Raw genomic sequence first — 25,465 nt, forward strand, 5'->3', positions numbered from 1 at the left:
TATTACAGGTGACGCCTGTATCTTTATAACATTTTGCTATTGGAAATTCTCCATTATATTATTACTTTATTTGATGTGCCCTTTGTGGCATCTCTTGTCCCCTGTCACCATAGTCTGTAACATAAACCAAATATTTTTTTTGTTATTTTATTTATGTATTATTACAAAGGTTAGAGACCAATAGAGGTTTGTATTAACTTTGCTCATCTTGTCTTTACAACAAAGTCAGTTCTTCAGTTGTGAAGTTGCCAAAGGTCACTGCATTGTATAGCTGTTAGTGTGAGTTTAACATTTAAAGAAAAGATCAGTAAACCAGTGATGAGGTGTATCCTTGGTTGAGTGAGCGGAAAAGCTTGAGTCCATCAGCCAATGAGCTTACTTACCATGCAGCATGAAAAGGTGAAATAACGTCGGTGCCTTATCTAAACTGGGCCACAATCAGCCTTGATGACAAACAGCTGCAAAGAATTCCTCTGCTTCCGCAGAATCACATGACCCAAGAAAACAGGTGTTTTACACCCTGATGTTTGATCTTTTCGTATTGATCCTTCTACACAAATAAATGAGATACTTCTGTCTTAAATGTTGACTCATGGGAGGAGAAATCACTTGTGGGTTAAGCAAAAGTCAGACTGGCTTCATGGCAAAAGTACATTTATTTCAAGAAATTTCTTACATTTTAAGGTCAAGGCAAAGCGATGTGATTAAAAAACACAATTAACAGTTAATGACTATTCAGAAATTATGAGAATCCAAAGTATCGTGTGCTGACTGATAAACATTTTATTAATGACCTTTGTTGATTCCTGGAATCACGATCTACATGACATGAATACATCTTGGGCAAACAAACATTAATCTTTTGTTGTTGTTGTTGTTTTTATTTTAATACCAGAAAAATTATGTTTTTTATGTTTTTTCAGATTAATGAAATCAATGCTTTTAAAACTCCTGGGAGACCCTGAAGAGCTGCTCTGCTTATTCCCAGATGAAGCTCAAAGGCAAATCACCAAGTTTCTCCTGAAGGACTTGATCCACTCTTTCACTCTGTGCAACAGTCAGTGTGTTCTTCCAGTCTCCAATCTGACCTGTAATGAAGACAAAAACACAACACCTGATACCCTGATATCAAACTTTTGTGCACAGCAGCTGCAGGTCTGTTATGTTACCTTTGCGCAGGAATTTCCCACTGAACCGCTCTGGTGAAAGATGCTCATAATTTGCTTTCGTGTCATTCTTCATGTTTTGAAATGTAGCTTTTTCCACAACTTGACTGATGGCGGCTTCAGTCAGGTTTATCCCTAAGAAGTTGCAGATCTTCTTCACTGATGCTTTCAGGTCCTGAAAGAAAAGCAGGAACGCAACAGAAAAACAACCTTAAACTCTGCCAGATATTTTATTTAAGTTTCCTTTGGAACAACAAAAGTTTGAAGAAACATCTTACCAAAATCATTTCCTCGTAGGTCAGGAAGAGGATGTTGTACTGCTCTCTGTTTAAATACCACTCCCTGACATGGTCAAACCAGGATGATGCAAAAACTGTATAGTGGCATAATGCATCCAGTTATTTGGCATTCTCATTTAATTGAGTTCACATACAACCCTCATGTCAAAAGAGGAGCTCAAGTGTAAGCTCTGTAGTTACCTACAGCATGACTGCAGGCACGATCAACCCACCCATTTGGTTCTGACAGATGGAAGTCTATTACTAATCATGCTAATCATGCAGTGGTAGTGCCTCCGAATGTAGTACAGATTTTGTCAGTGTGCTCAATCCCTACATGTCACACACACACACACACACACACACACAAAACTGGTGTCGCTGCTAACATACTAGCACAGCACCACAAAATCACTGGGTACTAAAGTGAAACCGCTGTTGCCACACACTGAAACCTTCAGGTCACTGACACCAAAGTCTTTCAAGTATGTAGAGCTGCAAGAGCTGTGAGATGAATCATATGACAGAAAAGACAAAATGTTTAGTAACAGATTTTTTTTTATATACATATATATATTTTTTTAATTTTATTATATATTTTTTTATATATATGTTTTGTAACTTCACAAGCCAAACAATTAGAGCACAGGTTTAAATTTACAGTTTTTACTGCATTTACAAGGTCCCATCCAACTACCGACCGATAACCTGCCTCAGTACTACATGGAAGCTCCTGTCAGGCATCATATCGGCTAAGATGAACAGGCACATGGGTCAATAAATGAGCAGGGCACAGAAAGAGATTGGCAAGAATACCAGAGGCGCAAAACACCAGCTACTGGTAGACAGAACGGTCAGCGGAGACTGCAAGACCAGACTGACCAACCTGTGCACTGCCTGGATTGATTACAAGAAGGCCTATGACTCAATGCCCCACAGCTGGATACTGGAATGCCTAGAATTGTACAAGATCAACAGGACCCTAAGAGCCTTCATCAGGAACTCAATGGGGATGTGGCGTGCAACACTAGAGGCCAATTATGTTGGCCTCTAGTATACATATATATATATATATATACATGTATTACTTAAAATGACTTAATTAACTATAAAGTGTGACTTTCGATCCACATGATGATGAATCAATTACTGATTACTATAAAGTGAGGAAACTTACTGTTTCCTGTTATGTACCACTCAAAAAACTGGTCAAAGCTCTCGGGAGTGTCCAGGTCTGCCATGGCTTTGCTGAAGTGATAAAAAGACACCACGTTGTCCTTTGGATTCCTCATCAAATACAAGATCTATATATTTAGAAAGAAAATCCGAATATTAACAGTTTGTTACTTAAATGTAAAAATTTAAAGTCATTAGTTTAAAAGAAAAACAATTCAAATTTTAGGGTCAAAATTTGATTTCAAATAATATCTTTTAAAATATGTTTTAAAGTCTGTATATTTTTATAGCTCTTTTTCTTCTATTTCTACTTGATTTGATGAACCTCTTAGTCTGCAATGACCTCATCGTCAGAAAGGAAAAGGACAAAAAATAATATACTGAAATAAAAACACAGAATCATTTAAAATAAAACAAATGCTAGTGCTAGCTTTTTGAACCTGGAACCATGTGTTTGTGTAGAAGTCTATGATAAAAATGACCCTCAGATTCCTTGATTTATGACCCCATTACAAAATTTTGTTAGAGGCTCAGAGTTTTACTTGCTTGGGGCACCATATTCACTGGCAAATAAAAAAAAATTTGTTTTGAAAAGAAGATCAACCACTCTATTTTCATTTGCCAGGATTTGCTGGTTTGTAAAAGCGGCTAATGGTCAAAGTGCAAGCCTCAAAAACTGGACTTCAGTGACCGATAGGAAACATAATAAAAATTTAATTAATCTTAGAAAGTACAAATTTAATTTGCTCTATTTTTGCAAAAATAAGTAATAAAATAATTTTCACTTTCTCAAACTTTAAGAGTGCCTCTTTCTTCAAGAAGAATTGAGCTTCTATAAAGTACTGACTTTTGCCTTCTTCTCCTTCACTCCTGGAGGCATGATATGTTCAGGGAGATGCGAGGCAAAGAGTCGTGGAGAGGGAAGAAGAGTGTATTCAGCTGTCTTGTACTCCAGCCATGGCATCCTCTCCATGTTGTTTGAATATTTATTCTGATTCCCATGCAGTTCGTGGATGGAAATGATGATCTGCTGAGCCCATACAGTACCTGATGTGGGGAAAAACATTAGAGATCATCAGTGGATCAGTCTGGCCAGCACAAAACAGCAAATATAAATAATATATGAAATTTTTCACCAACCTGACTTTGGATAAGTCACAACGAAGACATCGCTGTCTTTTATTTCAAAACTCTCAAGAGAGTCTATGTACTCTGGAGTTGTAAGACCGACCACAAAATTGTAGTTTTTATGCTTGAAAACACGGTCCCTGATCTGCTCCATACTGGTTCTACATAAGACAGATAAAAAAGATAAATAGAAACGAAAAATCTGTGAGTCGCATGGTGGAGAGGTTTGTCTGTCCCAGGGATCCCCGGGGCTACATTGTTGGGGCCTTTTTCTCCCTGATAACCTTTCCCATGGCAAGTTGATGCTGGGTGAGAAGTTTTGGGGAGTAACGGAATACATGTACCAGCATAACGTATTTGAAATACAAAATATGAGTAACTGTATTCCATTACAGTTACCATTTACCAAGTGTGTACATACATTCATACATATATATATATATCATATATATATATATATCTCCGACATGCTAACTAGTTACTCGACCCCGTGCGGTCCGAGTCCAACTTCTTAGAGGGACAAGTGGCGTTCAGCCACACGAGATTGAGCAATAACAGGTCTGTGATGCCCTTAGATGTCCGGGCTGCACGCGCCACACTGAGTGGATCAGCGTGTGTCTACCCTTCGCCGAGGCGTGGGTAACCCGTTGAACCCCACGCGTGATAGGGATTGGGGATTGCAATTATTTCCCATGAACGAGGAATTCCCAGTAAGCGCGGGTCATAAGCTCGCGTTGATTAAGTCCCTGCCCTTTGTACACACCGCCCGTCAGAAATAAGCAGCTGGATAGCGTAGTGGTTAGACTACACGCCTTTGGAGCAGAGGATCGCAAGTTCGATTCCTGCCTGGGGCGTCTGTATCCAGTAAGGGTCCTAAGGCTAGACCCCCTATGCTAAGCGAGCCTACCGCAGACATGAGCGAGACAGATAAATATGACGGCATGCCGGCTCGGACGTCGCCCGGATCAACAAGGTCCGCGTCAGGTGTTGAGGAACCAGGGCACCCTGACGACAAGTGGGCTACTGGAACAAAAAGGAACTGACCTGAAAGATAGGATCATGGCCAAGCTTGAAACCTGGATCCCCCGTAGCCGGTTACCAAGATTACGTGAAGTACCCTCAGAAGGTCTGCTAGATGATGTTAATGCAGCCCTACGGACGATACCTACAACCACGATTACCGACACTAACAAGCTGATCTACACTACGGCAGCAGTGATCAGTAAGATGCTTGGCTACAAGTTGAACAGCCACAAGGGGCAGTACCCTCCATGGAGAAGGAGGCTAGAGGGCAAGATCAAAGTAGCATGGAGGGAGGTTAGCCAACTAACGGAGTTGCAGAAAGGCGCGACAAAGAAGGTGCATAAGAAATACAGCAAGCTGTCCGTACCTGAGGCCTTGGAAACTGCCAAGCAAAGACTCACAGCCTTGGCCAGCCGCTTGAGGAGGTACACCAGAGAGGTAGAAGGCAGGAGAATAAACCAGCTGTTCTTCACAGAACCAGCAAAGGTGTACTCTCAGTGGCAAGGGAACAATAACAGAACAGCACCACCAAGGCTGGAGACGGAGCAATACTGGAAGAGCATATGGGAGAAGGACGCAACCCATAACGGCAATACTCAGTGGCTAGTGGATCTGAGGGCAGACCACAGCAACCTCCCTGAACAGGGTCCAGTAACCATCACAGTGGCAGATATCCACAGATATCCAAGAAAGGGTCTCCAGTATGAAGAGTTGGACAGCACCAGGGCCCGACATGGTTTCCGCCTACTGGCTGAAGAAGCTGACTGCACTCCAACTCCAAGCCCATAGCACAAGTCACCATCAAGTGCGGGATCTACCAAGGAGATGCTCTGTCCCCACTGCTGTTCTGCATAGGCCTTAACCCCCTCAGTGAGATCGTTAACAAGACTGGCTACGGATACCGACTACGAAACGGAGCGGTTGTCAGCCACCTCCTGTACATGTATGACGAGACATCGATTCACTGATCCACACCACCAGGCTATACAGCAATGACATTGGAATGTCGTTCGGACTGGAGAAGTGTAGTCGGATGGTAACAAAGAGAGGGAAGGTAGTCAGAACTGAGGGAATTGAACTACCAGAAGGCAACATTGCAGACATAGAGGACAGTTACAAGTACCTGGGGATCCCATAAGCGAATGGGAACCATGAAGAGGCCGCTAGGAAAGCTGCAACCACCAAGTACCTGCAGAGGGTCAGGCAAGTCCTGAGGAGTCAGCTGAACGGTAAGAACAAGATCCGGGCCATCAACACCACGCCCTGCCCGTGATCAGGTACCCTGCTGGGGTAATAGGCTGGCCAAAGGAGGAGATAGAAGCCACTGACATAAAGACAAGAAAGCTCCTTACCATGCATGGAGGGTTTCACCCCAAGTCCAGCACCCTGAGGCTGTACGCTAAGCGGAAGGAAGGGGCCGGGGACTGGTGAGTGTCAGCACCACAGTCCAGGATGAGACAAGAAACATCCACGAATACATCACGAAGATGGCCCCAACTGACAGCATGCTCAGTGAATACCTCAGGCAGCAGAAACCCAAGAAAGAGGAGGAAGGCGAGGAACCATCATGGAAGGACAGGCCCCTGCACGGTATGTACCACCGGCAGATAGAGGAGGTGGCTGATATCCAGAAATCCTACCAGTGGCTGGACAAAGCTGGACTGAAAGACAGCACAGAGGCACTAATCATGGCAGCACAAGAACAAGCTCTGAGTACAAGATCCATAGAGGCTGGGGTCTATCACACCAGGCAAGACCCCAGGTGCAGGCTGTGTAAAGATGCCCCAGAGACAATCCAGCACATAACAGCAGGGTGCAAGATGCTAGCAGGCAAGGCATACATGGAGCGCCATAACCAAGTGGCCGGCATAGTGTACAGGAACATCTGTGCCGAGTATAACCTGGAAGTCCCGAGGTCAAAATGGGAGATGCCCCCAAGAGTGATGGAGAATGACCGAGCTAAGATCCTGTGGGACTTCCAGATGCAGACGGACAAAATGGTGGTGGCTAACCAACCGGACATAGTGGTGGTAGACAAACAGAAGAAGACGGCCGTAGTGATCGATGTAGCGGTTCGAATGACAGCAATATCAGGAAGAAGGAACACGAGAAGCTGGAGAAATACCAAGGGCTCAGAGAAGAGCTCGAGAGGATGTGGAGGGTGAAGGTAACGGTGGTCCCCGTGGTAATCGGAGCACTAGGTGTGGTGACTCCCAAGCTAGGCGAGTGGCTCCAGCAGATCCCGGGAACAACATCGGAGATATCTGTCCAGAAGAGCGCAGTCCTGGGAACAGCTAAGATACTGCGCAGGACCCTCAAGCTCCCAGGCCTCTGGTAGAGGACCCGAGCTTGAAGGATAAACCGCCCGTAGGGGCGTGCTGGGTGTTTTGTTTTTTTTTTTTTTTTATATATATATATTCTGTTAACTTTTCTCTTTTTACTATATTTTATAAACATTTTGCTCTTACTATTTTTTTTTTTACTTACTATACTGCTGAGTTACTGTCTGCTGCTCGTCAAATACATTTCATTGCAATGTTGACCCTGTGCTAACTTGCATATGACAAATAAAACTGAAACTGAAACATTTAAATAGGTGGTCATCAGAATACATGGTGGTCATTTCCAGTTTCCGGCTATCCCCTCTCTAAGCCTTCTCCAATTTTGGTGATTTAAACACAGGTTTAAATCACTTGGATGAGCATGTAATCATATATCGAATGGCTGAGAGCGGCTAGCTCGGGTTCAAGTATGCTCTATTTGTTTGTTTGTTTATTTATTTTTTTAACTCCATTCCCATCTGGGATTAATACAGTGTTAAAAGATTATTGAACATATATGTGATCAGCTCCATGAAATGTATTCCTTAATTTATCATTAAGCACATGTCTATGTGACTTTTCACCTAGTAACTTGTGTGATGAACCTATGCAGCTACTAACCGCTTCCTGTCTTCAGAGAACATTTAGATATAGAGAAGTGAAACCTCAGCTCTGAGTTCTGAGAATAACTCTGTTATCTTTGTAATACACACACACACACACACACACACACACACACACACACACACACACACAGAACAATCTTGTATAAATAAAAAACGCAAACGGTGACAAAGCGCGAGTCCATGAGTGTCTCCTGTGCGAGTGCTCTGTGACCGTCCTCGCGAGTGAAAGAACTGCAGTGTTGTGTGTTTTCTAACTCAGGTGTCTCAGCTGAACAAAGAACGGCAGGGTGATTTAAAGAAATCCCCTGTCATACAGTTTCTCTGATCTTGATTGCTGGAAATCCAGAGAAAACGTGCAATAAGAGGCTCTAATATAAGCGTCCTATCAATGTTGGTGGGGTCAGTTACACAATGGACCCAGAGCCAGAACAACGGGGCCAGCAGTGAACGGGCAGGAATGGTTTTCTTACTTGGAAATCCCAACAGCACTTCATAAAAAGAATGGGATTGGCAAAACCTCAGTATCTTCGATGTATTATTGCTGTGTGATTTTTATTACTATTACTGAATGCTACTCGCCACCAAGCTAACATTGTTAGCTGGCGTTAGCTGACGGTAGTTCATAGACTGCAGACTGTTAGGCCATTTCTAAATACTCAAGTACACCAGTCCTCGTGTTCTCGGTAGTCCAGGCTTCATAAGTTCACAGGAGAGTCCAGACCTCCCGAGAATGCAGCGCGATCGTTCTACAGCACTGAACTTAATGACATCACAGCTCGGAGTTTTTACTGCCATCCCTCTTAATTTAACTGTGATGAATATTTGCAATGGAAATTACACGACATAAAAAATTATTACAAATGATGTAGTAGATTTCTTTAGAAAAAAAAGATAATTAAAAAAAAATAAGCACTTTGGCAAAATTAGCCTTTACATATCATCTGTTTCATGTCTAATAAGCTTCCTTCAGTTGAGCACAATCACTCCATGACAGAAACACAAGCTTAATCTCTCTGAATAAACACAGTGCACATGTATGCCTGAATAAAAATTAGAATATAACCTGATCATTTTGATTTGATTATCTCCACATAGTAACATGCCGTTTTAGACTTGATGAATAGCATTATCAACCTGCTAGCTGCAAATAATCATATGCAGTTCCACATGATTATTAACAGATAAAAAGAAAACATATTACTGATACAGAAATAGTTTTCGACAAGATACGAGATCACTGCAAAAGTGCAGCCTTGCCTAATGTGTCCACCCTACTGTTACTCATTTTATATTAAGATTTTAAAATCTAGTTAGTATTGATATGGCGAGTGGCCTTCAGTAATAGTAAAAAAAAACAATCACACAGCAATAACACATTCATGTAGTTGTAAAAAGCACGACGATATATTAAGTAATCCAAAGTATTCAGAATACGTTACTCTCACTGAGTAATGTAACGGAATGTGTTCCAAAATACATTTTGGGGATTTTATTCTGTAATCTGTAGTGAATACATTTTAAAAGTAACCATCCCAACACTGTGGGTGAGGGACCAGACAAAGAGCAATAATATACCTCAATATACCTAATATACCCAACTGTTTTTGACTATCAATATACTATAAGTTTGCACACTGCTGATTCATAAACCTTTTAATTTTGCATTTTTACATTTTAATTTTATACTTAATTTTGAATTTTAGTTTATTTTTTTTATTTTTAGTGATCGGGAATTGCACAGCAATAAGCATTTCACTACATGTTGTACTGTGTATGATTGTACTGTTCTCTCTCTGTGTTGAACTCTCTGAGTGTGAACATAGATAAACAGCCAGCCAAACTCCTTTTCAAGAGCCAGGAAGGTGAGCGTATTTGTTCTTTTAATGACTTCAAACATAGAAATCATCTTGAACTGATATCATTGAACTGGAGTGAAATTAGAAAAACACATAAAACAAAACTCTTAATGGATTGTCATATAATCAGCAGCTAAGTATATTTAGGCACTAACATAGGAGACAACAAAATAAATATATTGTAGATATACAATCTCATATTAATACAAAGAAAAACAAGCAGGTAGTGGGTGAGCGTAGACTTGTATCATTAGCTCAGAAGCTACGACCTATAACTACTGCACTTCAAAGAAGGTAGTCAAAGGAGTTTGCAAAGAAAAGCGTCTGGACTTCTTTAAGTTGCTTGAAGACGTTTCACCTCTCATCCGAGAAGCTTCTTCAGTTCTAAGGTCAAATGGCCGAGAGTCCCAGATTTAAACCCAGTGGGAGTATCCCCCCAAGGAGGGACAAAGGACCCCCTGGTGATCCTCTAATCACATGCGCCAAGGTGTGAAAGCGGGTGTGGGACCTAATCAGCCAGGTGATTAGAGGATTCATCAGCAAGTGCCTGCACTCGTCTCCACTGGCACTTCAAAAGTTCTTTTCCAACAACCTCACCAGCCGGAGCTGCAGCAGCAGTGGTGAAGAAGGATCGGAGGAGACCGGAATCAATGGCCTTGCACTGATTATGGCAGACACCTCTGCCATCAAGGTACAGAGCACTTCATGAGTCAGGTGATTGTGTTTACCATGAGACAACATGGAGTCCAGTATCCTCCTGTTTACACCAATCATGCGCTCCCACACACCTCGCATATGCGATGCATGTGGAGGGTTGAACTCCCACGCACACAGCCGTGTTCATAGAGGCATTTCAGGATCTTGTCTTGACTCAGATCATCTTGTCTTATTCCTAATTGGGAACATGCTCCAACAAAGTTTATACCACAGTCTGACCTCAGCTGCTTCACTGGCCTTCTTAAAGCAAAAGTCTGCGTAGTGCATTGATGCAGCTACTTGAGTCCATGGACTCAATGACTTCTATATGCACAGCCCTGGAACTGTGAAATGCATGTGAAAAGGATCGCCCATTGCTTACTCTAAGCTGCTCCACCTCGGGTTCGTCGGGTGATTACCTCCCACGGACCAAAAACATCCAACCCTACATATGTAAAGGGAGGAGACATGCTCAGACATTCTGGGGAAGGTCGGCCATTTTCTGGACTTCCAGTTTTCTTCTCAGCTTTCGGCAGGCAATACAGGAATGGATTACAGAGCTAATATCAACCTTTTGCCAGCAACAATCCACAGGCCTTCCCTCTGATTGCCCCTTCTGTAAACTGTCGTCCTTGATGTTTTATCTTTTCATGGTAATGGGTCACATGATTCTGTTTTGGGAGAATGATTGCTGCCTCCAGTTCTTCTGGAGTATGAAGTTTGTTGCACATATGCCATCCTCTACATGTATTTGGGGAGTTGGTGCTGAATGATTGAGTCTGGTGGCTCAAGAAGGCAACTGCTCTCAGTAAGGACGCCCCAGGTGGAGAAGTGTTGGAACCTATTTGAAGTAAATTTACCCTCGGTTATATGGGTAGCACAGGATGTCAGCTGGTGTCTTACCTCTAAATCTGTTTCTGGTTCCACCAGCTCAAAGGGCTCATGTGTTTCAGCCACAGGAGGCTTGTGAAGAAAATCTGGACCTGTAAACCAGATAGTCTCTGCAAGCTGAGAAGCTGGGACTGATCTGGTGGCTAGATCAGCTGGATTCTGATCTGTTGGCACGTAGTGCCACTGCTGAGGAGAAGTTGTCTGTCTAATTCAATTTATTGTGGATGTATCCAAGAACCACCTTGCTGTCACAGAAAAACTTTACAGTATCAGGTTTAAGATCGAGCTCCCGAGGATTAGTTCTGCCACTTGATGGCCAGCACTGACCCACAGAGTTCCAAGCGAGGGATTGTAGGCTCTGGTTTAGGAGCTAGCTTGGCTTTTCGAGTACAAAGCCGAGTACAAAGCCGACTCGACACTGTCCATCTGTAGTAATAAACGGCGCCCCCGTGTGCAGCAGCCTGTTACAGCAGCTCTGCTCACTCTGAGTTTCTTTCTTTCTTTCTTATCTTTTTCTCCTTGTAATTTTTATAGCTAACGTATTGCAATTAGACCCTGCAACCATGTTCCACTGTTTTGTGTTAGTCCTGGTCGTTTTTCTTAGTTTTTTCCACTTTTTCACCCGTGTCTGGGGACCCAGTGCAGGGATCCTTTGTTTACAGTAGGGATCAGCTGTTAGCGCTGCGTCCCCGCAGTGGTACTGCCGGCGAACAGACTCGACATTCCCAGCGAGCTGAGGAAGAAAAAGCGGGGGTGTCGTGCTGGGAAGGGCGCCGTCGCCCGAGAAGGAGACGTTATCGACCATCTCTTCCTTCTGTAATCACTGGAAACGTAAGATCTTTGCCCAATAAGATGGATGAGCTCACGTCGCTAACCTGGTCACAGAGGGAGTACCGGCAATGTAGCATCATGATGCTAACGGAGTCGTGGCTAACACCGCTAACTCCGGACATGAGCGTGACACTACTGGGATTCCAGCTGCTGCGAGCGGACAGGACGAGAGAGAGCGGTAAGAGGAAAGGAGGGGGACTGGCAGTGTTTGTGAATGGCAGATGGTATAACCCTGGGCACATCACTGTGAAAGAACAACTCTGCAGCAGAGACATTGAGCTGTTAGCCGTTAGCATGCATCCGTACTACCTGCCCCGGGAATTCTCGCATGTTATCGCGATAACAGCATATGTCCCCCCTCGGCCAACGCGGATGCAGCCTGTGACACTCTCCACTCTGTGGTCAGCAGACTGCAAACACAATCTCCGAGAGCCCTTCTCGTAATATCAGGGCACTTTAATCATGCCTCATTGGACTCCACACTGCCCACCTTCACCCAGTATATGACATGCCCAACAAGAGACAATAAAACACTGGACTTACTGTATGCCAATGCTGAAGAGGCATACAGTTCATCACCTCTCCCTCCCCTGGGCAGATCTGACCACAACCTGGTGCACCTTGTCCCTGTGTATGAGCCCTTAGTGCGCAGGGAGCCACCAGCCACTCGCACAGTCCAGAGATGGTCGGAGGAGAGCGAGGAGGCTCTTAAGGATTGTTTTGAGTCGACTGTGTGGGAGGTGATCTGTGACGACCACGGAGAGGACATCGACAGCCTTACTACATGCATTACTGACTATATTAATTTCTGTGTGGATAACACCGTACCTACCAGGACTGTACGGTGTTTCTCCAACAACAAACCTTGGATTACCCCAGAAATTAAAGCTGTCCTCAAGCAGAAGAGGAGGGCCTTCAAATCCAAAGACAAAGAGGAGTTGAAAAGGGTGCAGAGAGAGCTGAGGGGACTGATAAGGAATGGGAAGGAGAGCTACAGGCAGAAGATGGAGAACCAGCTTCAGCAAAACAACGTTGGGGAAGTCTGGAGAGGCCTCAGAACCATCTCGGGCCACAAACATCAGAACGCTCTGCCTGGGAGGGATGTGAGGTGGGCAAATGAACTGAATCTTTTCTTCAACAGATCTGATTTATCCATGAGGCAGTCTTCAACATCGGCTGCAGACTCACCCACCCCCACTGCTGCTGTTCCACCTCTGACACCTCAGACGCTTCACACCTCCTCTATTCACCCTGCTCACTCCTCCCCACCCCCAACAACAGCATCCAATACACACTCATCACAAGGCTCCAGCCTGTCTCTCTCAACCACCCAGGTTAGGAGGGAACTGAGGAGGATTAAAGTCAAGAAGGTAGCGGGCCCAGATGGCATCAGCTCAAGGGTCGTCAGGTCCTGCGCGGACCAACTGTGTGGGGTGATGGAGCACCTCTTCAACCTGAGCCTGAGACTGGGGAGAGTCCCACAGCTCTGGAAAACCTCCTGTGTTGTACCAGTGCCAAAGACTTCACGCCCCAAGGACCTCAATGGCTACAGACCGGTGGCTCTGACATCCCACCTGATGAAGACCCTGGAGTGGTTGGTCCTGGCTCAGCTTCGGCACATGGTGAGCTCATCATTGGACTCAGTTCAGTTTGCCTACCAGCCTGGCATTGGAGCAGATGATGCCGTCATTCACCTCCTACATCGTTCCCTCGCTCACCTGGAGACCGCAGGAAGCACTGTGAGAATCATGTTCTTTGATTTCTCCAGTGCCTTCAACACCATTCTTCCCACGGTCCTGAAGGACAAGCGGGAGAATTCAGGAGTGGACCATCACCTCACTACCTGGATTCTGGACTACCTCACCGACCGACCACAGTATGTGAGAACTCAGGGCTGTGTGTCGGACAGGGTCGCTCTGCAGTACGGGGCCCCACAGGGAGCGGTTCTGGCTCCGTTCCTCTTCACCATCTACACTGCAGACTTCTCCCACAACTCCACCCAGTGCTTCCTGCAGAAGTTCTCTGATGACTCTGCAATAGTCGGCCTCATCACTGATGGGGACGACAAGGAGTACAAAGGACTGACTCAGGACTTTGTGGACTGGTGCCAGCTGAACTACCTCTAGATCAACGCCAGTAAAACCAAGGAGCTGGTGGTAGACTTCCGCAGGCACAAACATCCTCCACTGCAACCACTGAACATCCAAGGTATGGACATCGAGGCTGTGGACAGCTACAGGTACCTTGGTGTTCATCTGAACAACAAACTGGACTGGACTCATAATTCAGACGCCCTCTACAGGAAAGGGCAGAGCAGGCTGTACCTGCTGCGGAGACTCAGGTCGTTTGGAGTGGAGGGCCCACTCCTGAAGACCTTCTATGACTCTGTGGTGGCCTCAGCCATCTTTTACGGTGTGGTCTGCTGGGGTGGCAACATCTCTGCTGGGGACAGGAAGAGACTGAACAGGCTGATCAGAAGGGCCAGCTCTGTTCTAGGATGCCCTCTGGACCCAGTGGAGGTGGTGAGTGACAGGAGAATGGCGGCTAAGCTGTCATCCCTGTTGGACAACATCTCCCACCCCATGCAGGAGACTGTGACAGCACTGAACAGCTCCTTCAGTGGCAGGCTGCGGCACCCACGGTGTGGGACGGAGAGATTTCGCAGGTCTTTCCTCCCCACTGCTGTCAGACTCCACAACAAAGACTTTAACTGATCAAACACACACATCCACACATGTGCAATAACACTGAGTGCAATAATCTTTTCTGGCATCGTTGTATTTTTACTCAGTTGTATATAGCATTTGTATTCTATTGTATATTTTATTCTATTTTATTCTATTCTGTACAGTTGTGTACTGTATTTATTCTTATTGTTGCTTCATAACTTTTGCACTGTCCACTTCCTGCTGTGACAGGAAGTGGACAGATTTCCCACGTGTGGGACTAATAAAGGTTATCTTATCTTATCTTATCTTATCTTAAATAGTAAATGGCCTGTATTTGTATAGCGCTTTGCTTAATCCCTAAGGACCCCAAAGCGCTTTACACTACATTCAGTCATTCACCCATTCACACACACATTCACACACTGGTGATGGCAAGCTACAATGTAGCCACAGCTGCCCTGGGGCGCACTGACAGAGGCGAGGCTGCGAGTGAAGGGTTTATTGTCAGCTGCAACCTTGAAGGTGTCAGAATCTATCCTCCAGCACAGACCAAGGCTTCTTTGCGCTGGGAGAATTTCCTCATTTAGCACCAAGTCTTTTAACCCTGTAGCCAGATCTTCATATGTGAAAGCCTGCATCACTTTGATACTGTTGGAGGCAATCTTATGCAGTTTAAGATTAGATTACGCCAGTGATGCTTGAGTGCGCTTGAGGAGGTCAATAGCCTCTGCTTCTGTCGGGAGAGAGATCAGTCCGTTGTCCACATAAAAGTGTCTCTCCACAAACTGGCATGTGTCGGGTCCGTATTTGTGTTCACCCTCTTGGGAAGCTCTTCGAAGTCCATATATAGAGACTGCAGGTGATGGGCTATTCCCAAACACATGCACCCGCATGCAGTATTCCACTACTTCCTTGGTCAGGTCATGGTCTTTGCGCCAAAGAAATCTTAGATAATTTCTGTGGTCCTCTCTCATCATGAAACCATAGAACATCTGTTGGATGTCAGCTGTCACAGCAACAATGTCCTTTCTGAACCTGAGCAGCACTCCTAAAAGGGAGTTATTTAGGTCAGGGCCTGAGAGCGGAATGCTGGCAGAACTCCTTCTGCATGATGTTCAGAAAGCTCTCATCTTCATACAACAAAGCAGGTTCGTTATCACATGTTTGTCTTGTGAATACGCTTACCCCAGGTTTTTCCTCAGCAGGAAGGTTGATGGAGCCATAACTGGACAGGCAAGGGTAAATATCGGATTTTTGCTCCCCGCCATACCCCAACTTTTCTTTCACAGAGATTTGATTCTGTCAAGCACCATCAAAGATGGACGTCCATTCGGCAGAACACTAGTCTTATAGACAGCTACAGTAGGCTTGTGTGCCATGTTGATGCAAACTTCCCCAACTATCACCCATCCCAAATCCAAATGTTGGGCAAAGGGAGCATTGTGAGGACTGTTAATTTGTTGCCTTTCTTTGTGAACACGTATCAAAATCTGTCCTTCGGGATCTATCTCAGTAATTTAAGGCGCTATGAGCATCAAGTGGGCATGGGAACACGCAACCTCTGGTGAGGGATTTCAGACCTGTTGGTCATGATGTCATTACATTCAATGAGTGGAGGTAAGTCTAAGCACACTTCACCATCCCATCTAAAGCCTCAATTTGAAACCGACTGCCTTTCTCCCTGTCATCTCAGTAGTACCAGTGCATGTCTTCAGAAAGTACGGCGAAAGGTTGTTACTGATCCCAAAGAGTTGGAAAAACTCAGATTTGGCCAGCGATGATTGTGTATGTGACAAATAAAATTTGAATATGAATTTGAGCTGTCATACGAGCCATTCGGTCCTTATTCGATCCTTATACAACCGTTGCAAGACCTTCACTGTGTTACATGCCATGATATGTAGCCCTGTTGTTTTTCTGTTGCTCTTATCTTTCAGGTGTCAAGCCTCCACCTATTGGCCAATTCAAAGTAAAATGGCACATGTCTATTGGCATGGCGTGGCTGACCTTTTGTCAAGCAGCTAGGCAGGCCTTTTGTTTTGTTTATTGCTTTATTTAGACTTTAGGCAGGCTGTTGGCCTCTTTTCATTTTGTAAATTATTTGGTTGATTTGGCTCAACCGCCTGGTGCTCCTCCCCACCTTTTTCTTTTGTCAAGTTTATTATTGCAAAGGCATTGTAAATGATGAATAAATCCTGCCTGACTATTAACCTTGCTGTTGTCCCTCTTGTTCATTAATTTTGGTTGTCTAGTCTTGCTGTCTCCTCCTGCCTTAGCCCCCACCATGGTGGTGAGGGGAGGTAACAACTGGCAATAAGTCAGACTTGTTCTGGTGGCTGTTTGACTCTGCCACAGCTGCGTTTGTCACTGATTCTGTTCATAATGTTATATATTTCTGCTCTCAACTAATAGGTTTCCTAAGCTGTAAGTTGTAATGTGATTATGACTGAACTGCCGTGTTTTGGTCTGTTTTATATCTGATACAGACACTGTACTGGTCAGCTGTGGTGACTACCCTCACCCTATAGTCACAAGCTTTGGTTAGTGACCAAAAGAATGAGAATACGGAGTAAAAGCGGCATAAATGAGCTTTCTCCAAAGGGTGGTTGGCCCTCCCTTAGAGATGGGGTGAGGAGTTCAGCCGTCCAGGAGGGGCTCAGAGTAAAGCCACTACTCCACATCGAAAGGAGCCAGTTGAGGTGATTCGGGGATCTGACAAGGAAGTCTCCTGGGAACCTCCTGGGTGAGGTGTTCTAAGCATCTTCCACTGGGTGGAGGCCTTGGGGCAGACCCAGGACACACTGGAGAGATTATATCTCTTGGCTAGCCTGAGAATGACATGGTGCTCCCCGAGACTAGCTGGAGGAAGTGGTGGAGGAGAGGGTGGTGGAGGATTCTCTGCTTAGGCTGCTTGCCCTGTTGACCTGGCCCAGACTAGAACTGCCAGTAGATATTGTTGGAGTAAAGATGGACAAAATGCAGACAGCAAATCCTGATCCAACTATAGAACTGTGAGAATCATGTTCTTTGATTTCTCCAGTGCCTTCAACACCATTCTTCCCACGGTCCTGAAGGACAAGCGGGAGAATTCAGGAGTGGACCATCACCTCACTACCTGGATTCTGGACTACCTCACCGACCGACCACAGTATGTGAGAACTCAGGGCTGTGTGTCGGACAGGGTCGCTCTGCAGTACGGGGCCCCACAGGGAGCGGTTCTGGCTCCGTTCCTCTTCACCATCTACACTGCAGACTTCTCCCACAACTCCACCCAGTGCTTCCTGCAGAAGTTCTCTGATGACTCTGCAATAGTCGGCCTCATCACTGATGGGGACGACAAGGAGTACAAAGGACTGACTCAGGACTTTGTGGACTGGTGCCAGCTGAACTACCTCTAGATCAACGCCAGTAAAACCAAGGAGCTGGTGGTAGACTTCCGCAGGCACAAACATCCTCCACTGCAACCACTGAACATCCAAGGTATGGACATCGAGGCTGTGGACAGCTACAGGTACCTTGGTGTTCATCTGAACAACAAACTGGACTGGACTCATAATTCAGACGCCCTCTACAGGAAAGGGCAGAGCAGGCTGTACCTGCTGCGGAGACTCAGGTCGTTTGGAGTGGAGGGCCCACTCCTGAAGACCTTCTATGACTCTGTGGTGGCCTCAGCCATCTTTTACGGTGTGGTCTGCTGGGGTGGCAACATCTCTGCTGGGGACAGGAAGAGACTGAACAGGCTGATCAGAAGGGCCAGCTCTGTTCTAGGATGCCCTCTGGACCCAGTGGAGGTGGTGAGTGACAGGAGAATGGCGGCTAAGCTGTCATCCCTGTTGGACAACATCTCCCACCCCATGCAGGAGACTGTGACAGCACTGAACAGCTCCTTCAGTGGCAGGCTGCGGCACCCACGGTGTGGGACGGAGAGATTTCGCAGGTCTTTCCTCCCCACTGCTGTCAGACTCCACAACAAAGACTTTAACTGATCAAACACACACATCCACACATGTGCAATAACACTGAGTGCAATAATCTTTTCTGGCATCGTTGTATTTTTACTCAGTTGTATATAGCATTTGTATTCTATTTTTATCCTATTGTATATTTTATTCTATTTTATTCTATTCTGTACAGTTGTGTACTGTATTTATTCTTATTGTATTCTAATTTTTGCTTCATAACTTTTGCACTGTCCACTTCCTGCTGTGACAAGAAGTGGACAGATTTCCCACGTGTGGGACTAATAAAGGTTATCTTATCTTATCTTATCTTATCTTATTTTAAATAGTAAATGGCCTGTATTTGTATAGCGCTTTGCTTAATCCCTAAGGACCCCAAAGCGCTTTACACTACATTCAGTCATTCAGTCGTTCATAATGTTATATATTTCTGCTCTCAACTAATAGGTTTCCTAAGCTGTAAGTTGTAATGTGATTATGACTGAACTGCCGTGTTTTGGTCTGTTTTATATCTGATACAGACACTGTACTGGTCAGCTGTGGTGACTACCCTCACCCTATAGTCACAAGCTTTGGTTAGTGACCAAAAGAATGAGAATACGGAGTAAAACGGCATAAATGAGCTTTCTCCAAAGGGTGGTTGGCCCCTCCCTTAGAGATAGGGTGAGGAGTTCAGCCGTCCAGGAGGGGCTCAGAGTAAAGCCACTACTCCACATCGAAAGGAGCCAGTTGAGGTGATTCGGGGATCTGACAAGGAAGTCTCCTGGGAACCTCCTGGGTGAGGTGTTCTAAGCATCTTCCACTGGGTGGAGGCCTTGGGGCAGACCCAGGACACACTGAGAGATTATATCTCTTGGCTAGCCTGAGAATGACATGGTGCTCCCCGAGACTAGCTGGAGGAAGAAGTGGAGGAGAGAGGTGGTGGAGGATTCTCTGCTTAGGCTGCTTGCCCTGTTGACCTGGCCCAGACTAGAACTGCCAGTAGATATTGTTGGAGTAAAGATGGACAAAATGCAGACAGCAAATCCTGATCCAACTATAGGAGTCTGTATTTAAATACAAATTTAATCAGAATTGTTGATTGAAAATTTGGGTACTGCATCCAGAATGAAACCTGTATTTAAGACTCAATGCTAGTGAGTCATCCAGAAAGTGAGTGCCAAAAACAACCTGAGTGCACATTTGCACTGATTGAATGTGACTCTCAAATTAAGAAATGTGTTAAAATGTGTTACACTCAACACAAGCAGCACAGAAGAAAAGGTTGATCCAATCAAAAATGTATTATTGTGAATGTATTATTGTAAGTGACGGACACTGAAAATGGTATTTGGATGGTTTTACAGTTGTTCAATATGGGAATAGTTCAGAGAAGTAGAATTTCTCTCTCACACATCTTATGAAGGACTTCATATCACCAATGAAGCCAACTCTACTTGAAATAGAATATTTAGCTATGGCACAGACAGAACTCATAAGATTAAGTCAGCAAACAGCAGTATAAGGAGGAAATCATAGACCTGAAAAAAACATATAACTGGTAAGAAAATCATTCAACAGCAGCGCCAAAGAATTCTCATATTGCTGACCTGATCTCAAAGCATATTCACCAAAAAGTCTTGATGCCTGCCATCCAGGTAAGAAGATCCCGACAAAGTTGATTCTCTTCATCTGGACGTAGCATTTTCAAATTTGCATAATGACTGAAACTTCAGTCATTATGCAAATGTACTGTTCAAAAAGTGGAAACTTGCAGTCAGCTTATACTGAGAAATCAATTGGATGACTGACAAAACATCTCTCCCACTGGAAACGTTATGTATAGATAAAGAGTCAACTTTTTTGAGGTATTCAGCAAGAAGCTGGACACTCTGACACTGTGGCAAAGGCACTGCGCTCACACTTTCAAGCCATTCACCTGCTCTAAACTCTTCTCCTATAAATGCTATTAAGAAAACACTCATAATAGCAATTATCATAGTCACATTAGGAGCAATATTAGACTGTTTTTAGTGTTAAGTGTAATTTACATTAAATTGCATCTTGCAACCCTTAGTGATCGTATATGTTAATATGAATTACTGAAAGAATATACTCCAAATCCTCCTTAGCCACGCCTCTACAGTTTATCTGAAATAGTAAAACACTTACTCCCATTCTCTGAACCAAATTCTCAGTGTCCTAAATCACTCTTTTTGCAAAACATTGAACAGTTTTAACCATGTTAAACACAATTTAGTAACTCAGAGTAAATCATTAAAACCACTACAACTCACTAAAGCACACGTGTGCAGTGACAGCCTGGTTGAGTCAAAGGTTGATAAACAACAAAGCATAGGAACTGATAATATATGTAAACAAATTCTCAAGACAGAATACTACAAAACAAAATTCACAAAACACATTTTACTCAACCTGCATTACTTTAGAACCAGTTTAACAGTATAAAGGTAAGTGTTGTATTACCTGGGTGTTTACAGCAAGACCAATAGAGTGAATGTCCCGTACACCTCTTAATTGACATGCACATGCTCTGAGCCTCCACAATCTTCCACAACATTGCCACAGCATCATTTGCTGAAAAAGATAACATGGAGAGTCCAAAGTGTTGTTTTCTCTCTGATATTGTCAGACCTTCATTCGGAGAGTCACAGACCTCCATCTCTGGCCCTGATGAACTGGGAGACTCAGCCTACTTCTACAGCCACCTCTAGATTACGTGATTCTACTTTACAATTACTTTATTAATTATTTGGAATTAAATATGGTACACTGATAACAGAGGGAGTGGGAAGATTTGACCTAGCTCAAGAAACAGTTTTAAATCTGCTGAGTTCTTTGATGGAAAGAGAATGCATCTCTGCCCAGTCTGGAAGGCAGCCATGCGGACATTGAATAAATGTCACAACCTGGCTCATGGCTTATGACAAAGAATTGGAAAGGACACCAAACAATCATTTACAAATGTTTATTTTAAAGAAAATAACAACAACAAAAAAGAACAACAGTCTGGTGTGTGAAGTCAGTAAAATCATTCATGTCAATGTGAATGAGTGATGTTTAGTGTTAAATTAAGCAACGCAAAGCAAACACAAATAAATCTGACCATAGAGGACAAGCATGCCAAAGCTGGAAGGTGAGGTAAACCCATTCCCCCCTGCTGCGCAACACCCACTCCTTTATATAGGGGTAAAGGTCCAGCTCAGGTGTTCTCAGTTTGCCTGCTGCACTCCAACCAATGGATCCTGTTATAGTTCCCTAGGCCTCCCTGGTATCTGTTTGTTTTGGGCCTTCTCTCCCCCTCTTCATTGCTCCCCGCCAGAGTGGTGCTGACTCCTGGTCCCGATCTCCACACCTGGTTCACATCATTTACCTGCTGGTCATCTCCTGTGATTACTCAGTTACTAATTGGGGCCTTAGAAGAGTGTTGTTCTTCGCTGGATCGTTGTACTTACCTCTGTTAGTGTGCCCCAGCTCTCTCTGTGATTTCTCTAGTCTCCCATCATGTTCTCTGGCTTTCTTCTAACAATCGTTTCCCTCTCTCTGGACAGATCTTCCTGGACCCTTGGCTGTTTTTCCTGTGGACCCTGTTTGGATGAGCGTGAGTGAGTTTCAGCGTGGATTGGATCAAGTGCTTGTGAGTCACTGTCAGTTTTTTGAAGAGGAGTGTGGATGTGTTACCCTGCCCCAGACCTTTCACTGGATGTGAAGCCCCCTTCCCTTTTTCACGGTACATATGTATATAGTTCATCTGGTGTTGCTGTAAATAAATTCCCTTTGACTTGCACTAGTTTGAGTCCTGCAGATCTATCAACAGGATCCGTTCCTGCAACGGTGCAAAAATTAAGTACCCAGCAGGGCTGTCAGATCCCCACCCACAAAGACTGACGTGAAAAGGATCACTGAAATAAACATCCCAAAGACAAGATATACACGAGGAAAACAACATTTCATGTTGCTGGTCCTACTCCCTACTTGCTTTGGCCTTCAACAACTCAGTCAGTGGGCATAACACAGTGGAAAATTTTTATTGAAACTTCTATAATGACTCACCTGACCCCAAAATCTTTGCAGTTTCTTCTTTGTTGTTGGGGAGGATACTGCTCAATTACTGCAATCTTTGCTGTCACTGTGGGCACCACACGGCCAAGATAGGTCACCGTTTCCTTGGCATACTCATATTTAGCAAAGTTAATAGTAAGTGCGGCATCAGCCCATCGATTAAACAGTGCTCTAATGTGATGAAACAGCCCTCCAAGCCGGCCACAATTTGATTCATTAACTGCTGAAATGTTGCTGAAGTGTTTCTTAAACCGAACGGCATGACTTTATAAGAATAAAGACCAGAAGGAGTAAAGAAAGCCAATATTTTTGTGTTTTTTTCTGACAACGGCACCTGCCAATAACCATGCCAATAATCATTTTGGAGCATAAAAGAAACTTCAGCATCCAAATGCTTAAGCTATCTGGTGACATGCAATAAAATCGCTGCTTGATCAGCTGTATATTTCCAATATCAGTATCATGTTCAATCAAGTCCGTGCAAGTGGGAACCTCACCAAACAAACAGCAATACAAAATCAGTTCTGACAGCTCATTGCATTTATCTACCGGCAAATGAGACAGGAATTTATCCAGATTACAAAGAGACTGAAATTTCTTCAGATGACCAAACTGTCATCAGGCTCTGGTATTTCATCAATTTCAAAAAGTACGGAAGTGAAGAAACAGCCAAAACAGGGTGAACAGTGTCCTTAATGCACCGACTAGAATTTTGGTCACTTGCATAATACGGTTTGAGTAAGTTTACATGACAGAGCTGAACCTACTTTTTTTTCGTTTTAGGGTTGAATTCAAGTAATTAAAATCAGAAAGTTTCTCGTTAAGGACCTGTAAATTGGGGATGATACAGAGATCCCGCAACTGGCAATTATGCCACAACTTGGTCCCCACAACAAAACTCAGTTTTGTAACACGATCATATACCCTCTTCATTCTAGTCTGTGCCTTTTGCAGATTCTGCTTTGCCATAACCCCAGATACAAACACACAAAGTCTTAATTAATTTACAAAGTCAACCAAGTTTTTAGGTGGCTGAATAAACCCGTTTATCCTATAGAGCCGACGCACACTATGTCCAAACCCAAGCTCATTAGGGCTGAAACCTGTGCTTTTCTGGACTGCTTCTCTTGCAGCCACAATCAGCCATGGCAGACCCTCTTGCCAGTCTCTACCAAGCTCTGTGCAATAGGTATGCAAAAGACACTTTAGGGTCTGGTGAAACCTTTGCAGAGCACCCTGGCTTTGGGCATGGTAGGGTTATGTGCAGGGTTTTGATTATTCAGCAAACATGTGGGATGAAAAATTTGAACTCTGATCACTCTATTATTTTAGGAATAACCAGGGCTGGACTTGGACAAAAAATCAACCCAGGCATTTTGACCAGAGACCGGTCCACCCGGTATTATAGGAAAAGCCATAAAGCCTTTGAATGAAAACAAACGCTGTTGTGACAGTGATCTCAATTATCTTGTTGGTATATATATATATGATTTCTATACATTTTACATCAGATGACCACTTTGGTTGGAAGAAATTATTCATTAAAAACTAGACATTTTAAATGAGAATAAGAAAGAAAAGTATTTCTTTGTGTCCCCTTTTCCCTGTTAATGTCCTACCTGGCCCCCCTGGCAAAACTTTGCTAGACCCGCCCCTGCACAGTTACCAGCTGTCAGCTTCATAGAAAAGGATCCTGGTGTTATTTGCTTCTCAGAAACAGTTCCTAACTTCCCTTCAACTCATCCATGCCACCAAAAAGGTAAACCTCTTTCTCGATCATTTGTTCAGCTCTGATGATTCAGTAAGGACATCTCATGGTTTCATCTTCACGTTTCTCTCTCAACAGATATCCAAACCGACATGATGACCAGCAGTTTTTATGGCCGTGGCTCCAGCAAACATCAGCTGATATGAGAAAGTAATATTAAATACATTTCCTGTATTCTGGCACAAAGTAGGTGAAAAAACAAACAAGAAAGACGAGACTTGCGACAGAAAAGCCGATCAGCTGACCACTGATCAGTTTCACGATTGAAGTAGCAACAGGAGAGGGAAGCGTAAATATAGAAGAACTCCAGCTTTGTGTCTTTTTTTCAGTTGAACTACGGGACCAATCGCGTTCCTTTTCCCCTCAATACCATTTTCTTCTGTTTGTCTGTGATAAGGTTGCTTTCAGAGCCGTTGCCCAAGCAAGGGGGAGGGTGCATCCGACCTCCTCGGCTGTTGGTCCAGCCCAGAGTCGATCATGGTACTCGACCCAATCCACCACCTTTAATTGTTTTGTTTTTTTGAAAAAACAAAGAAACCCCGCAAAATATCAGCCCATAGAAAAGAAAAGTTACCATTTAGGAAATGCTGCTCATTGTGAAACCAATCGCATATGGTGAAAGCTCACAAATGATAACATACATGGGATGCTCTGCCTGCTTTATGAACTCTCTACTCAAGCAAAGCTTTCCCTAGAGCAGTGGTCCCCAACCTTTTGGGGACTCTTGCTGTTGTATGCATTTAAACCAGCTTTATTACAGGTGACGCCTGTATCTTTATAACATTTTGCTATTGGAAATTCTCCATTATATTATTACTTAATTGGATGTGCCCTTTGTGGCATCTCTTGTCCCCTGTCACCATAGTCTGTAACATAAACCAAATTTTTTTGTTATTTTATTTATGTATTATTACAAAGGTTAGAGACCAATAGAGGTTTGTATTAACTTTGCTCATCTTGTCTTTACAACAAAGTCAGTTCTTCAGTTGTGAAGTTGCCAAAGGTCACTGCATTG

General features: G+C 44.0%; 1 protein-coding gene across 1 annotated transcript; it reads right to left on the bottom strand.

The window, feature by feature from the left end:
* Positions 1–637: 637 nt before the first annotated feature.
* On the bottom strand, positions 638–20,475 carry LOC120439718 (amine sulfotransferase-like). The gene is made up of 7 exons (XM_039610631.1): positions 20,210–20,475; positions 3,761–3,909; positions 3,468–3,667; positions 2,622–2,748; positions 1,445–1,539; positions 1,170–1,341; positions 638–1,088 (listed from the first exon to the last, which is right to left on the bottom strand). The coding sequence occupies exons 2-7, from the start codon at positions 3,900–3,902 to the stop codon at positions 979–981; spliced, it is 846 nt and encodes a 281-aa protein (XP_039466565.1). The 5' UTR covers positions 3,903–3,909; positions 20,210–20,475; the 3' UTR covers positions 638–978.
* Positions 20,476–25,465: the final 4,990 nt, after the last annotated feature.

This window comes from Oreochromis aureus, linkage group 4 (assembly GCF_013358895.1).
Source record: "Oreochromis aureus strain Israel breed Guangdong linkage group 4, ZZ_aureus, whole genome shotgun sequence".
In the NCBI taxonomy this organism is placed as follows: domain Eukaryota; kingdom Metazoa; phylum Chordata; class Actinopteri; order Cichliformes; family Cichlidae; genus Oreochromis; species Oreochromis aureus.